General features: G+C 37.4%; 1 protein-coding gene across 4 annotated transcripts in view; it reads left to right on the forward strand.

Annotated features, from left to right (window-relative positions):
• PPFIA1 (PPFI scaffold protein A1) overlaps positions 1 to 17,691 on the forward strand; it is an 88,524-nt gene that overhangs the window by 39,585 nt on the left and 31,248 nt on the right. For all 4 annotated transcript variants that reach the window (XM_077818511.1, XM_077818508.1, XM_077818509.1 and 1 more), the window contains exons 11-19: positions 243 to 374; positions 2,928 to 2,990; positions 4,640 to 4,719; positions 4,938 to 5,088; positions 6,016 to 6,239; positions 7,633 to 7,867; positions 12,484 to 12,635; positions 13,409 to 13,581; positions 14,265 to 14,358. In XM_077818511.1, the coding sequence (XP_077674637.1) occupies positions 243 to 374; positions 2,928 to 2,990; positions 4,640 to 4,719; positions 4,938 to 5,088; positions 6,016 to 6,239; positions 7,633 to 7,867; positions 12,484 to 12,635; positions 13,409 to 13,581; positions 14,265 to 14,358 (1,304 nt within the window). The remainder of the gene's footprint in view (positions 1 to 242; positions 375 to 2,927; positions 2,991 to 4,639; positions 4,720 to 4,937; positions 5,089 to 6,015; positions 6,240 to 7,632; positions 7,868 to 12,483; positions 12,636 to 13,408; positions 13,582 to 14,264; positions 14,359 to 17,691) is intronic.

Consider the following 17,691-nt stretch of genomic DNA (forward strand, 5'->3'; position numbering starts at 1 on the left):
TTATCTGAAGGTTTTGGGTATCCCTGAAGGCCTTTGGATGATCAAGGTATTTGGATTAATTCTGAACCTTTGAGGAAAGTGTCTTTCATTGGAGAAAATAAGGAGTTTGGGTTTGATGAGCCTTACAGTTTTAACAGTCTGGAGATCTTTCTAAATGACACTTTTTTTAAAATGTTTTGTAGGACAGATAACTTCAACAGCTTTGAATTAATCATACTTTTAATGCTTCCTAAATAACTTAGGCTAGACACAGAGAGAAGATGAATGAAGAACATAATAAACGTTTATCAGATACTGTTGATAAACTTCTGTCTGAATCCAATGAAAGACTTCAGCTTCATCTCAAGGAAAGGATGGCTGCTCTGGAAGATAAGGTAGAAAATAATTTAATGTGATGATGAAAGTAGCTTAGAAGTTAATGAAATGTTTAGCAATATGCTTGTTACACATTTTACAATACATATATAATTTAGTCTTGTAACTTTATTTGTTAAATAATGTATCTTTTATCATAAACAACTTCCATTTAGAGACACTATCAGCATGACTTTTTGAAAATAGCTGATTCTTAGAAAACTAAGCCAATTTATCAAGAGTGCTTTCTATGTCCTAAACTTAATTCTTAGGGGATGGGGAGGGGGATTCCTTTAATTTTTTTTAAAGGATTTTTATGCTTTCTATTGATGATTGGCGTTGTCCGTATAAACATGTTTGTTTTGGGTCATACAAGAAGTCTGTTGCAGAGTCAGGAACAGAACACAGATCTTGAGTCCCATTCTTCTCCTATATCATTTGCCCTACTCCTCCTTTCCTGGCTAGTCCAACGTTTCCTGGATCATGGTGGTGATCCTGTCAGCTAGAGAAATATCATCTTTCCCTCACAGGAGAATGTCTACTTGACTATAAAAATGGTCACTGGACCAAGTGATCAGTTATTGTGTGCTTCAGACCTCTGTCCAAGGTTCTGTTCTTTGCCCTCCTAATTCAGCTCCTCTTCCAGCTTGTGACATCTTGCAGCCTGCATGGACTTTCACTTATTGGCTTACTTTCATCTGTAGTACTTCAGAGATTCGTCTTTGAAGAAATGCAGTGATTCCTCCCAGTAGGATGAAAGAATCCTTAAAGGAAAACAAGGAATTTCCTTCTGTGGTAGCATTTTCTCCTTTTGTTCAGTGATCATTTCAGTTTGCATTCTCCCGTATTGAAGATGTAGATTCGAGTCTTCTGTAATACAGTGCTCACCTGGGAAAACTCTTCAGTAAAAGTTAAATGGCCCTTTCTTTAAAGACTTCAACATGTTGGCATATTTTATGATCCATCTGAACTTTCAGAGGCACTTGTTTTCACTGTGACAAGCAAGTGGTCTGTCTCCAGCACCCCAGCTGAGTTTCTGAGAATACTATTCCGGGGCTCTAGAGGCAGATGACTTCTTTGCTACAATGCCAAGAGAGCTGGGGTTTTGCTTTCCTCTCTGCTTTTGTTCTCAAAGGGAACTGAGGAAAATCAGGCATGACTGACTAAAGCTCTGCTGTGGCCCTCTTGGCTAATTTTGGGAGCTAATGAATTAAGTGCTTAAAGTTAGGCTCTCTAAATCTGAAATATTTGGCCTCTGGCTTTGTAACATAGTGAGGAAGCAAGATTCAAAGCACTGACCTATTCCCACCACCAGCGAATATATTTTATGCGCTGTGTTGCAGTGCCTATATGTTTGACCTAACCATGGTACAAAACCTCTTTCTGGAATAAGACTGAACTCTCTAAGTTTGAGATAATATTCATGAAGTAAAAAGAAATTTTTAGATATACTTCACTGTTAGTATTAATGCTCAGAAAAGTACTGTTACTTTTCTGTATAAATGAATGATTAATAGGAAACCAACAAAAATGCATAGTTGAATAGAATCACATTTGTCTCTAGCCGGGTCATTAAGCCTTTCTCCCCAGAATGTCCTATATTGTAGCTTACAGTGTTTCAAAACTGAATTAAGATGCAAACAATTAAAAACAAGAATTTTCAAGATAAGTGTGTAACAGGTTTGGGCGGGGGAGGAGAAAATAAGTCAAAAGGTTATAAACTTCCTAAAACATCTTCCCTTTTGCAGTGACAATGCCATTTTCATTGTTATTGTTTACTACAGTTGCATACATTATTGGAGGTCTTGTCCTTCAGCTGAAGGAAGCCAGATGCTGTGGTGGTGGTGGTGGTAATCTTTGTAGCTGACAGACAACTTTCGTAGTCTGAGTTGGGGAGTCAGTTTGAGCATGATCGTAGTGGCTAGTTATTGTATAAAATGTGTATATTTATAGTACAGATATTAATAAACAGCCATATGATGACTATGCAAATCCATGCACTCTTCTTAATGAGAACTATAAGAGTGCCGGAGTTTACAATACTGTATAGCTGACAAATTACTGTATGGCGGTAACTGTACCACAATCCTGATTTGATTGTCTAAGAGTCATCTTTTTCATTAAAATTATTTCTGCTACTTAGAATAACTTTGCCAAAAGGAAACTAGCAAACCGATAAAACCACTGTTTGTTAGTAGAGCCCAGCACAGATACAAAATTTGTATCATCCAATCCTCAATCCACAAAAATGGTCTGCAGATTTGCAGGGCTCTAATTATTAGTCGTAATTGTTTAGTGTTCTGGTAACTTTTATCACTAGTAATTTAATCATATAGAGGAGCACAGACCCAGGAGTCTGAATCTATTTTAATTATATTAAAAAAATAACAGTGGTATGCCCAACAAATAGTTTTCTTTAGTTAATAAATTAAGTAGCTATGAGTTTAAAGAGGTACTGCAGTTATGCCTTATGTAATGGACCTTTGTAATAGCTTTTCTTAATCACCCTTCAAACATTGAAAGATCTACAATGATTAACAGTAACATAACTTGTGCAATAAATTTTATTTTAGAACTCTCTTCTTCGAGAAGTTGAAAATGCAAAGAAGCAAGTAGAAGATCTTCAACATGAAAAGGTATTATACAGATACATTTTGATTTGAGAAACTAACTGTTTCATTGGGACATAGCTGGAATATGATATAAACTATACTAAAAAACTTTCTAGTTATAGCAGGTTGTGTAAAAATATTTAAACTTCCTTGGTTTCTTGCCTTGGTCTTGGTAATTTCTTGTGGCACAATTAGTACTGTTTATTGTAAAAGGTTGGTTGCTTCCTTTGGTTCAGAGGATTATTGTTGCAGCTTTTACAGGTGACTTAAGTTTTTCAGCAGAATTGTCTATTTAATTTAATTCAGGTAAGTACAAACTAGGTGAAAACAAGAGGGCTGTATTGATGATTTACCAGGATTCTGAAGGCCCTGTCTAACTCATATTTTTGCATAGCTTATGCACTGAGCAGTAAAAACACAAATAAAACTTTTCAGTGTCAAGTGCATCTTAATGTATATTTTATAACACAGGCATCCAGTGTACATTTTGAGAAGCTTGCTACTGAACAATATTGTGAAATTTGTACACAACTGTTTTAAAAACTACTTCAAAAATTATGGAGTGGGACAGGAGAAGCACCTATCATACTTGGCTGCTGTGTGGAGCTCTTGTCGGTCGGGGGAGGATTAAGCAGCTCAGAATCATCAGGAGCAGAGCTCTTGTCACGAAAGGTGTTGAAGATGTTTTGGAGGAGAGGAGTGGATTATACTTTCTGGGCATGGGGTCTCAGAATGCACAAAATTCCTTTAATTGTCTGGCCATCCCACTTCTTTCTAAATAATGTCGGGCACAGCCTTTCATTGACTGTTTCCCAAAGTTGTGGTGATTCACATTGTGAGCAGCTATGGGAATGTCTGCTCTGACATCACAATACTTGTATGGCTTATTCAGCAATGGTATGTACTATGTGTCCTAAAATACTTTGCTGTGAAGTGAGTTTCAGGGTTGGCCAAGTTGCACAGGTTTTACATCAGTTATGCAGATTTAAAGAAACTAAGAGCTGCAGGTTATATTAGTGTGTTCTGCAGGATGGGCTTTGAATATCTGTGGCATGGGACAAGAGTTCTCAACCTGGGAACTGCCACTCGCCATTGGCTATCTAGGTTCCTAATTTCACTCATATCAGTCTTCTGTTGAAGTGACTTATTCAATCATTCAGTTACTACTTACATATAAAATTCTGGGAAGCATGAGGAGATCCTAGTTGCAAGTGGCTGGATTTAAGGTCCTGTTTTGTACAGAGCTTCAGTCATCCTCAGGCTGTCTTTACTAATTCAGTTTTCTCATTTACTCTAATCAGTGTTAGCCAGTCATTCACATGTGGATACATCCCTTATTCAGTTGTTTCAATTAAAAGAAAAAATCAGCATTAACCTTGCATAATTGAATGAGGCATCTCAATTACCACAGTACTTCCAATACTGCTCTCTGGTGTTTGGTAGATCAGTAATGGTGATTTAATGGTTACCACTGTTAATATGGCAGAAGTCTTTTGAAGGCCTGCTTCACTGAGGAGTAGTTTTGAAGGCAATCCGTTGCATGGAACACAATAGTGGAAATGAGCTCTATGGGCCTGGAAGATGTACACATTTTTTTTTTTTTAAATGAATTTAATGGCAGAGCTCTTGTATGTTTGTTTCCTGATTTGTTTTTCTTGTTCTATTCTTTGCAGGATCAACTCGTACTAAATATAGAAGCAATGAGGGCTGAAAATGACCAAATGAGGATCAGAGCCACTTCTCTTCATCATAGGTACAAGCATTTAATGAGAATACTGTTTTGCTAGAGATTAAAATCAGCTTTGTTATATTTTGTTTTTCTCTTATAATTTTAAACATGTTTACTGAGTGTAGTAATGAATATTTCTATGCCAAAGTTACAATAGTACTTTCAGTTTAAAAATTAAAACTGGAGGAGCAAGAACAGTCTTTTCCGAACATCTAAAGATTTAATCTATGTTCACGTTTTAGCCGACCACATTTGGGTAGTGTACCAGATTTCAGATATCCAATGACACCATTATCTGTGGCTGACAGTCATACGGATCCCTATAGCACCTCATCAGTGTTAAGACGGCCCCAGAAAGGGCGTTTGGCAGCTCTACGTGATGAACCTTCAAAGGTAATGGAACATTATTACTTTGATAGCAAAATATGCTGGGATTCTTTTGATCTAATAGGCAACTGCAAGTTTGTAGGATAGAAGTACATAGTATGTGACTGCTGCATAGTGTAGTCTTGTTAAATAATGACACTAGAGTTTTTGGCACTTATAATATTTATAGTTTATCATAGTATCTTCCCAAAGTGGGCTACTTAGACGTTTAAAAACTCTTCTTTTTCTTTAAGGGATTGACGTTTTTATTTTGTATACTAAAGTGTAGGTTTTTGCTAGATTGTGCTTTTTTTGTATACACTAGATTTCCTGTTTCACTAAAATACATAATTACCCGTACTTTTAATGTATGTTTTAATTGTTATTTAATAACTGAAAAAGTAGGGATTTTGATACTGTGTTCATTGTTAAAAAGTGTGATAGAAAATATAACTTTGAAACTGAAATATATCATCTGAAACAACCCAAATCCAGATTTTAATTTGTGTGCACATTCAAAGATGATGTAGTTTCAATTTAATAATCTAGCACGCTATCCATCATTTGGCAAGCAATCTCTCTGTACCTTTAAATACTTGAGTTTTGACAGGGCTCAGTTCCTAAATATACTGAGTTGTCCCTCAAACATATGATGGAATTTGGATTAATATTGTTGGCAAACCTTTGCAATATTGCATTAGAGTTGGGTGGGATATGTGTGAGATTTCTATGATTTGAACCATTACTATAAGTCTGCAGTTTTCTAAAGAACTGGTTTTGTTTTTACTGTTTTGTAAATATTGCTTTCTTGATGGATACCTACAGCATGTAAGTGAGAACTTGTTGACTTTGTTTTTGTATCTTTTTAGCTTCTTGAAAGTAATTAAATAGTAAAGGTTTTATATTGTTTTTTTCAATTAGATTGGGATTTCTATTTTTTTTTTTTTAAAACAGGTTCAAACCCTTAATGAACAGGATTGGGAACGTGCACAACAAGCAAGTGTGTTGGCAAATGTAGCACAAGCATTCGAGAGTGATGTTGATGTCTCGGATGGTGAAGATGACAGAGAGACTATATTCAGTTCAGTCGATCTTTTGTCACCTAGTGGTCAGGCTGATGCTCAGACTTTAGCCATGATGCTTCAAGAGCAATTGGATGCAATTAACAAAGAGATTAGGTATAGTTTATCTGTTAATTACAATTATGATAAAATAAGCTTCTTTTATAGCAGAAATTAAATATCTTCCATTGATCTGTGTGTGGTTATGAGTAAGCCACACAACCTCTGTTTTATTTGAAAAAGAAAAAAATTAAAAAGTGGTTATGCTTGGCCAACTTTGTAAAATGCTTTTAATGCTGTATATATGGATGGACATTACCATATAAGTGGTGGTGGTGGTAGTAGCTGTTGCTGCTAATAGCAATTGAGTGCAAAACTTAATCATCATTTAAACTGCCATGTGATAAGTTGCTGGCTATTCTCCCATAAATTTTTCTGTAGTAACTACTACTATCGTAGTATTCTTCCAAGGGTGTTAGAGTGGATGATCTTCTGTACTGTGCAAGAGGTAAAATACCTAGGCACAGTGGAGTAATAATAGTAGAAAGGCTGGTGTCAGAGTAGCAGCCGCGTTAGTCTGTATCTGCAAAAAGAAAAGGAGTACTTGTGGCACTGAAAGCTTATGCTCAAATAAATTTGTTAGTCTCTAAGGTGCCACAAGTACTCCGTTTTTTTTAGTAGAAAGGCTGTAACTTCTTTGGATTTCCTTGTTTCTGTTGTTTTTAAATAGTACCTTCAGTTTTCATTTTAATTATATTGTACTTACTAAATAATAGTTACCACATACTTTGAATATATAACACTTTCATATGAGATTCTTGAAGCATTTTACAAATAAGCTTCACAAAATCCTTGTGAAATAAGGAAGTGTTGACCTCTTTTTATAGATAGGGAAACTGAGGTATAGAGTGGTGTGATAACTTGCCCTTGCTTACAGAGGAAGTCTGGTGCTTTTGCCACAAGGCTAGCCTTCCTCTTAGACTACCTTTCAGTTTCTCAGTCCAAATGATATTTTTACAATATTACAGTATATTAACTCGTCCTTCTATACAACTCCCTGTGTTTGGATCCCTCTCCTTAATTGTGCCTAAACACTCTTTTCAAGCTCTTCCTTTCAAATAAATTCTTCCGAAAGGAAAGGCCTACATATTATTCTGCATTGTGAAGTTTTACTAATTTGACAGAACATAAAACACCTGAACTGCAATACTAACAAAACATCAATCACAGTGCCTTTTGTCACCTCGTAATTCCTATTCTTTTTATATGTTGTCTGTTTGAATTGCAGCTGTCTTGTCTTTCCTGTCTGTAGAGGTCTAGTTTTCTAGAGTCCTACAAATAACCACACAGAACTTAAAACTATTATTCAGCCAGCCCTATCACTTATCTCAGTGTAATTGAGTCTCACATTGCTTTTGCAAATATACTTATTTTACAGTGAATTGATCAACTTTAAAAAAAAAAAAAAAAAAAAAAAGAAAATCACCTAGTCTTTAAACTTTTTTTTTAGATTGATACAAGAAGAAAAGGAAAATACGGAGCAGCGAGCAGAGGAAATTGAAAGTCGAGTTGGTAGTGGGAGTCTAGATAACAATGGACGATTTCGGTCAATGAACTCCATTCCCCTTCCTTTTATTGGTGGGTCCCTCGCTGGTTCCTCTCCTCCTGGCAGTGGCCGTTCCACACCAAGGCGCATTCCACATAGTCCAGCTCGGGAAGTGGACAGACTAGGTATCATGACACTAGTAAGTATCAGATTTTTTTTCTCTACAGTAGAAAATATCTTCATTCTAAATAATAACCCCAGTAACCTTTGTCCTTTGAATCATTTTCCCTTATTGAATTTTTTTTACTTGTGTCCTTTCACCTCCAACATCAGGTTCAAATTGCTGATCTTAACTTTCAAAAAGTCTCCAAGAGTTTGATCTCTCTTTGCTCTGCTCACATCTCTTACCTACGTTTTTCTCCTCATCCTAGTCTTGCTCTGTGCTGCCGCCTGTGCCTGGGAGAACTTGGCCTTTTTCTTCCAAATCCTGGTGCAACAGCCATTTAGCCCCTTCTTTCTTAAGTCTATTCAAATCATACATGTTTTATTGCTGCCTGTTGGTCGTAATCCACATTTCTATTGAATGCTCAACAAATAAATAATTTTATATAAATATGTGAAACCAATAATCTTGAAGGTTAATGATTAAGTGTTGTTTACATTTGAAATGTACAGCTATGAAGTGAACTGAAATAAATCTATTTGAGCTAGCAATTTATAGAGGAAATGTTTTAAGCAAGTTCTAATCTAAATATTTTCTTTGCAGAAATTGACTCAAAAATGAGTTTTGCAGCTGTTTCCATGAAAAAATAGGTCAGAATATTTATTCCCAAGGCTTCCTCTCCCAATGCAGCATGACTTTTTTAAATCTAGTTTTAGTGAGCAAAAATAAGCTGCAAGTCCTGTAGCAGCTAGAAATTGTCATGAATTTTTTTGTTCAATAGTAACTGAAACTGTAATTGATTTAACTTAAAATTCACAACTCCAAGATTTAAAGGAACTGACCAAATCACATGTGGTAATATTTAGCCAAGCTATTATAACTGAATAATTTTTTGAAGTATGGTAATATAAAGATCCTAAACTTCCTCCAGAACTACAGGAGTGGAGATACTGGATTTTTATTAATGTGTATTGTGAATAATGGATTATTTTTTTACATTATTTTGTAGTTTCCTGATAAAAATCCACTTTATTTATGAACATTAGCTAACATTAATCCTGTTAGCTTGCATTAAGCCCATGTCATTGTATCAAATGCTATCACAGAGATAGTACTGCTGCCTTGGTTCCCCCCATCCCCGTCCCAGATTTGTGAATGCAAGCTAGTTTAATCATGGTTTTAAAAATTCAGTGCTGTTACTTTTTTAGTTTAACTTAAAACAAGTGAATTAAAAGCTTGTAGCTGTCTTTAACAAGTACTGGCTGACACTATTTTTTTTTCATTAGTGTTGATTTCTTGCAGTGGTGTCTTTTACTTTAGCCATCCCAAAATTAACTGGATATTGAGGACTGGATTAATCTATGATTTTATTCATCTTTCTATTCTGTTCACCTGTTCCTATAATGATTAAGATTTTCTTTACGAGGAATGGATGATGTCCTTGGGTGGTATTTAAATAGCACATTTAGACCCTGAATCCATGTATGTTTAATATTTGATGCACCTTTCAGGGTTATCTAATTTATTTTCTAGTGATGGAAGTCTCAAGGGTAAACTAAGTCTATACTGTGATTTGATTAGCTTGTTCTTTGTTATCTGGCATGTTGGGGGAATGGGGGATGCCAGTAAGTCAAAAATTCTGGTTAACTAAGAAGGAGGGAGTTTGGGTGCGGGAGAGGGCTCGGGCCTGGGGGTTGGGGCATGAGAGGGGGTACAGGCTCTGGGAGGGAGGGAGTTTGGGTGTGGAGTGTGGGAGGAGTTTTGGGGCGCCGGATCTGGGCGGCACTCACCTTGGTCTGTTCTGAAGCAGAAGCGCAGCCAGGCAGCTCTGCATGCTGCCTCCACCTGCAGCTCCATTGGCAACAGTCCAGGTCAATGGGAGCTGCGGAGCCAGCACTTGGAGTGGGACGGGGGCAGCGCACAGAGCCCCTGTGGCCGTTCGTCCATCTAGGAGCATCAGGAACATGTCGCCACTTGCGGGGAGCCATCTGAGATGAGCGCCGTCTGGATCCGGCACTCCACAACCCCCCCTGTGCCCCAACCCCCTGTCCCAAGCCCCTTCCTGCACCCAAAGTCCCTCCCAGAGCCCATGTCCCGTTAGCCCTTCCTGAAATGTCAGTTTCTAGAGCTTTCCTGTTGGTAAAGTGCCGGATAACACAGCTTTTACTGTAGTAACATTGATAATCAAAACAGAAATATTTGAAGATTGAGCAAATCTTTACACATTTTCCTTGCTTGCTTACCTTTTGCATATTTTTAATCCAAGTAGACTTGGCAAGCCAGTCAATTGACCAGTCAAGTAATGTCAATCAATGACCTTACAATTGACCACGGCCGGTATTCTCAAATATTCCAACAAGAATACCCTGATGTATGTGGCAGCCTACTATTTTAATTGCATCATAGTGCCATTCTGCATTTTTAGTATTTAATTTAATTGTGTTTTGCATTTTTCTGAATGAAAATAACTGATGTAATTTGTTTTTTGTAATTGGGCATAAGTATCTCCCCTATGCCTATTGGAGATGATAAAGTTGTACTTTTTTTTTCTTCCTTTTACTGTTCTAAAATATTAGTACTCTAAAATATTTGTCAATTTTTGAATTAATTGTTAATATTTGACTGGTCAATTGACCAGTTATTTTTGGACCGAATGCCCAAACCTACCCTATCTTTTTAAACATTCTTTGTTTGTATTACAAAGTGCATTGAATTTTTGATACTCAAATTTTTTTTGCCTACAAGTCCTTTTTTAAAATACGTAGCCAAGTACAGTGTAAATCTGTTTCCTAAACTATATAAATGTAATTTTTTACCAGTATCAGTCTGATATGATTATGCTCTATGTACAACTTCAGTTAATGAACAATCTTTGATCTTTTGCTCTGCACACTGTTAAAGGTTGGGAATGTCTAAGAGGTGAGATTCAACAGATTTTGGTGAGGGTGGGGGAGAAGAAGTAGTGGTAATAGACTGGGCATATTCATTCCAACAACCTAAATGTAAGTTACCTCACAATACTGCTGCCAGAGTTCTGGATTTCATGATTAATACTGTAATGCTTCTGCTTATATAAAGTGTAGAAAAGGGAACAAGATTCCAAAGTGGTCAGAATGAAGAGTGTTTGAAATTCATAGGATCTAACTCAGACAACATAGAAATCTGCCTTGAGTACCTTTTGGTTTTGTGATCAAGGGATCTCCATACATCTGAAGAAGTGGGTTTTTTATCCACGAAGGCTTATGCCCAAATAAATCTGTTAGTCTTTAAGGACTCCTCGTTGTTTTTGTGGATACAGACTAACACAGCTACCCCTCTGATACGTGTGATCAAGGGAGAGTCTTTGCCCAAGTATTCTCCTTATTTAAAAAAAAAAAATGAAATCAAAATTTAATTTACTGGTTTTCTTGCTGAGAATGTGTTTTTTTTTTTGTTTTCTTTTTTAATTTTGCCTTGTAGATATGGGTGAAATATTGTTATCCTCTAAAACTACTATTTACGTATCTACGGTATTTCCATTATAAAGCTAGATTTTTCAACTATATGGTGGTCTAAATATTTTCTAGTTTTCTTCCATATATGTTCTGCTATATTATCTTCTCCCTAATGTGTTTTTGTCTCTGCTAATGCTTTGAGTTTGTGCTACAGTTTGCAATAAATCTGGTTTCTCTTAATTTCTTTTCTTTGCATGCATCTGTCAGCCTAGTGATTTAAGGAAACATCGTAGAAAGGTAAACTCTTTAGCCACTTAGTTACGTTCTTTTGCTGTGTCATTTACAATAAAGTATGAGTGCAAATGAGATCCGCTGGAAGAGTTACATATTTGTGAATAATTGCAAATTATTTCATGTTCAGATTTAATCTCTACTATTAAAATAATATTAAATTAAATTAATAAAAAATTATGGGAATAAAGAAATGAAAAGGAAGATGATCTGCTTTAGAGGAAGAAATAGTAATTTAGTTTGAAACACTTTTACCCCAAGTAAAGGGTGTAGTATGTTATCCATTTGCAGTAGCCATTCCTCTGTCTCTGTAAAGGCATACTTGCATTGAATTTTGAAGATTACCAGCACACAATTAAATTACTTAGTTTGAATTTCTGATCCTCATCACACTTGAAGGAACTTCATAAGTGTTGACAAAGGGATTCCTGATTTCAAGAAGTTGTGGTTAAATCTGGTAATCATCTAAGCCCATGACATCTAGAACACCTTGTTTAAAACTCTTCTGGTTCCTCATAATTGGAGTAATGCTTTACGTGGCTTTACTGAAAGAACTAATAAGGGTCAGGTGTGTATATATTGTATTATTAGCATACTTAGTTTTAGGGAGTTGTTAAAGGGAATGTATACTTGCTCTGAGCCCTACTTGCTGGATAGGGAGGCAATGAATTCTATATAAGATTGCCACTGTCCGATTTCCAGCAGAAATATTAATTCAGCAACACTGGTTGTCTACAAAAGTAAGAGGAAGTTCAGAGAGAATGAAAGAGTAGAAATGATGGCCCCAGAATAAAAGAGCTGGGAGAACCTTATCACTGTCAAGTGTAAAAATAATCAATACATTTTCTTTTAATTCTTTGTACAGTATTAATGTAGGATTCATGCTAAAAACTAAACCCTAAAGTTTTCATTCTTTTTTTCCTGTAGTCTCCAGTTTCTGGAGAAGAAGTACGAGATGACAAGACCACAATAAAATGTGAGACATCACCACCATCTTCGCCTCGATCTCTGCATTTGGATAGAGTCCATAAAGGAGCTTTGCATACATTGAGCCACGAAGACATCAGGGACATAAGAAAGTAAGTAAGCAAGATGGCAAAAAGATATGAGGGTAATATTCAGATAACGTAGCTAAGGTTCAGATTTTTAAATAGCTGATTGACTACAAAGTTGTTGTTCAAATCATGCAAGTTTTAAGAAATTGATTTTTAAAACTTCTGAAAAGTTAAAGTAAATGGAAAAGTCAGAATAATTTGTCAGTTGATTTGCTAAAGTTAATATGTATAAGCAGTCCCTTAGCACATTCATTAATGGCAGCTGGTTTTCTATGGGGAAGTTTGCAGGTACTAGCAGTTTGCCTTTCTTTTTATCACTTTATGTAAAATGCATATTATAGAGAAGAAAGTTAGATGAAAGGAAGCTGGATTTTTAATTTATTATGCAACTCATTTCCAGATCTGTGGCTTAAATTCAACCTATGATCATCTGAACTTGGTAGGGAATCTGACATCTAGTGGATTGTAATATACAAATAATCTGCAGTTGCTTGACATAGGTCAGTCACCCTAATAAGATATCTTAATAAGAAAAGGGATAAAGTGTTGAGATATTGGATGTTGTCCGGTGTTTTTATTTATGCTCCATTTAATCTTTTGATACATCTTCTTGTGATGCTTTTCACATCTTTTGTAAAGAGAAATGTTTAAAAACTGGAAATTAATTTGCTGAGATAACTTGACAGTCTTAATCAGCTTCCACCAAAACCTCAAATTGCCATAAAAATGTATTGTGCTGAAAGTAGGGATTATTTTGTGTGTATTCTTTTACAAACTAAAAAGTTTTTTCTTTAAAGTTCTACAGGTTCTCAAGATGGGCAAGTAAGCAACCCCAGTAGCAGTAATAGTAGCCAGGATTCCCTTCACAAAGCCCCTAAAAAGAAGGGGATCAAATCTTCCATAGGTCGCTTGTTTGGTAAGAAAGAAAAGGGTCGACCTGGACAAACCGGCAAAGAATCATTGGGACAAGGTTGGTTTGTTATCTTCTAACTTGTGTATTATCAACAGTATAAAAGAAAGGAAAGACTTAGGCCATATCTACGCTTACTGGGGATTGATGCTGCTGCGGTGGATGCAACGGGGTTGATTGAGCGCGTCTAGTGAAGACCTGCTAAATTGACCACAGAGCATTCTCCGGTTGACTCTAGTACTCCACTAGAGGAGTAAGATAAGTGGACGAGAGAGCATCTCCCGTTGACGCAGCGCGGTGTCATTCACTTAGTTGAAGTATCGTAACTTAGGTCGACTTGCTGCGATAGTGTAGACAAGGCCTTAGTCTCATGGTATACATTTTTAATGTGTTTTTCTAAGTAATGTTTGTTTTAGATTCTAGGTGCATGACACGTGGAGTGCAGAGAGAATAAAGATATTCTGAAATGCTTGTTCATGTCTCATATTCAAGTACTATATGCTTTAGTGTATCTCTGGGGGAAAAAAAGGGCTATCTTTTTTTTTAATTTCTTCTCCTGATCACATCTCATTAATAAAATGAGTTACCAACAGAAACATAATTGGACAATTACTGCTGATTAGTACATTAGAAAGTACTAATTACTTTGTTCAGGAATATGATAGTTATGCTGGTTTATACCAATAAATTCAAGGTAAAATACAAAAAATATGTCACTAAGTACCTTTCTTTATTCCTTGTAGTTGGCTTGGCAGAAACAGACAATTCTTCTCAAGATGCCTTAGGACTCAGCAAACTTGGGGGACAGGCAGAAAAAAATAGAAAACTACAGAAAAAGTAAGTTATCAAATATGTATTTAGGGGAAATGAATAATTTGCGTTTAAAGGAAAAACTTCAAAGATTATGCCTGATGCAGTATCAAGCCTCATTAAGTTTTGCAGATTTATTTTTTACATACATCTCTAATATAGTGTGTTTAAAAATGGGTTGTGGTCTTGACAAACCTGATGTGATGGCATTCAGCACTGAAATCATTACGGTAAAAAATGATAAATGAATTTTGGAAAAGTAAAAATGGACTTAGTAAAAAGGTGTCTTGAAACAGAGATGGTCATTTTATATTCCTGTTCTTGAGGTTTGTTCCTTGTGTAAATTGCTGGCAAGAGTCCAACAAGTGTCTTATCTGCCAGCTGAGAGCCACATAGTGCAAGCCTCCCTTCTTGGAACATTAGGGATCCCTAGTGTGTCCAGCAGCTAGTTCTTTTTAGCAGTTGACTATGAAGCAGTTTCCTTTTTTCATTTTGTCTGCTCCCTAAATTTATTACTCAAGATTTTTCTGTTTCCTCTTGTCTTTTGTCATGGCTTTTGCCCCCCCCACCCTTTTTTTTTTTTTTTTTTTTTTTTTTTTGGTACATTAGTTTGCTGAACACTTACTTGCCAGTCTTTGGATATATCTACACTTTGAGCTCGATGTGTAATTTCCAGGGTAAGGAGACATACCCGTGCTAGCTCTGTTTGCATAGCATGCTAAAAATAGAAGTGGAAGGGTGGCTGCCTTGAGTAGGATCTCCTCTGAGATCCTAGGTATGTATTGGGGCAGCTAGACCATCCCACTCCTCTCGCCACCCTGGCTAAACTTCTGTCTCTAGATAATTTAGAGCTAACATAGTTACATTGTCTTGAGCTGGAGATTGCACATCCAGTTCGAAGTATAGATGTGCTCTTTTAAGTGACATGTTTTAAAGAGCAGTAATTTTTTGCCTGTTTCTGGAATCTTTCCAATAAGAATTAAGGTGCAAAAAAATTTCTGCTTTGTTTACCATTTAAAGATGTACTGCATTTTGTGGTGTTGCCAAATGAACCAGGCAGCAGAGAGGTAGCAAAGTCCATGAGTGCAGAAGGCAGATGAGATCTTTCATGGTGGTAATCTGTGACTTAATATTTAACTGGCAGAATAGAATACTATTGAAAACTTGAAGGTAGGCAGTCCTTCCCACTCACCCTCTTAATAAGATACTAGTTGGCTGTCATTATGTTGTGCGTTATAAAAACAAGAACATATATTTTTTATACATCTATAGTATTACTGTTTTTAATCCACCCAACTATTGTTTTCCTCTGTGTCAGAAACTAAGCTGAATTGATTTAAGGTCAATTATGGGTGTCTTGCTTCATCTTCAGGAAGATTAGGTAGTGAATGTGCAAGAAGCAAGCACATCAGAGTTTCCCTTTTAAATGAAAATGACTCCTAAAGTGCAGAAAATATGCTCTTAAATTCAGTAGCAAAAAAAATAAATGTATGGTTAATTGCCAAGAAAATTGGCAACATTTTTATTTGAAAACTTCAATATTGGTAATCTATTTTGACTGTAATGACACAGTGAACTGTTGCTTCTAAAATTGCTGATACATGGAATCCCACCTTGTGACTGAATTCTGTTCTAAAGATTTTGATAGTTTTATGGAGTTTTCAGATATTACCTCTACTTTCTTGAAAGAGAAATGTTAGCCTAGCTATATCACAGCAGCACCTATTACCATAGCTTTTTGTCTTTGCTCCCCCCCCCCCCTTGGAAAATGTTCTTGATTCTCAATGCCAGCTAAAAAATTCACATTTTGCAAAAATAAGACCCAGCAAAAACATTCACATGCAATTCTGGCTGGCTTCCACCAACTCAAAAGCTACTTCTTGCAGGTGAATAATAATCATTTTGCTTTGAAAATTAATATGCACTTGCTTCCTGGACTGCCTTTCAAAATTTTGTTACCATTGCTGGAAACTATATTCAGATCATTGGCTGTTCTCCATTTACTGAGTTATTTTGAAAATATTTACCTGCATTTGCGAGTATGTTACAAGCATAATCTAACTAATCCTTTAAACAACCCATGATATTTATCAGGTGTTACATATCAAGTTATAATTTACAAATGACAAATCATAATTGGAAATTGTGGCTTTCCCAAGATCAAAATATAGGATTTCATAAACTCTGATTCCCAGTCCTGTACACCCAGTCCTGTACACATATGTGCTTACTGATCAATATGATGGGGTTTACATAGTAAATTTCAAAATGCAAAGAGTATTACCGAAAAGGCATAGGTTGTCATAAAAGCCTTGTTATGCTGGTGGAAATATGTAGCAAAAATGTACATTTTCTTTAATTTTACTGTCCCACAGGACAGAGTGTAGGACTCTTCAACCTGTATGAGTTGGGGTCTAACATAGGGTTGCCAGTTGTCCAGTTTTCGATTGGAATGCCTGGTTGAAAAGGGATCCTGGCAGCTCTGGTCAGCAGTGCTGACTGGGCTGTTAAAAATCTGGTTAGCAAGGCTAAGGCAGATCCCTGGCTCTGCACGGCTCCCAGAAGTGGCCGGCATTTCCCTCCAGCTCGTAGGCGGATCTGTGGACACGGGGGCTCCATGCGCTGCCCCCCCGCCCCAGGCGCTGGCTCCGCAGCTCCCATTTGCCATGGTTGCGGAGCTGCCTGGCTGCACCTCCACCTAAAAGCCGGAGGAAAATGCCAGTTAATTCTGGGAGCCACCTGAGATAAGCGCCACTCGAAGCCCGCACCCCAGCCCTGAGCTCCTTTCCGTACCCAGACTCCCTCCCAGAGCCCGCACCTCCTCCCACACTCAGAATCCCTCGGCCCCAGGCCCCCCTTTGTACACCTCAAACCCCTCATCCTTGGCCCTGCACCAGAGCTCACACCCTCAGTTGGAGCTCCACCAACATCCCAACCCTCAGCCTGGAGCCCCCCTTCACCCTGAACCCCTCATTTCTGGCTCCACCCTGGAGCACACACACCCAGCCCCACTCTCCTACACCCCAACCTCCTGCCCCAGCCCGGAGCCCCCCCCATACCTTGCACCCCTCATTTCTGGTCCCAACCCAGAGCCCACACCCCTAGCCAGAGCTCTGACCACCTCCTGCACTCCAACCCTCTGCCCGATTTCTCACTAGTGAAATTGAGTGAGTGAGGGTGGGGGAGAGCGAGAGAGGGAGGGAGGGGTGGGATGGAGTGAGCGGCGGGGCAGGGTCTCAGGGAAGGAGCAGGGGCAGGGCAAGGGTGTTCAGTTTTCTGCAGTCAGAAAGTTGGTAACCCTAATCTAGCATTCTTCACATCACAGTACTATACTTTTATCAGTGCATTCCAAAAACTTGC

This window comes from Eretmochelys imbricata, chromosome 6, assembly GCF_965152235.1.
Source record: "Eretmochelys imbricata isolate rEreImb1 chromosome 6, rEreImb1.hap1, whole genome shotgun sequence".
Classification (NCBI taxonomy): Eukaryota; Metazoa; Chordata; order Testudines; family Cheloniidae; genus Eretmochelys; species Eretmochelys imbricata.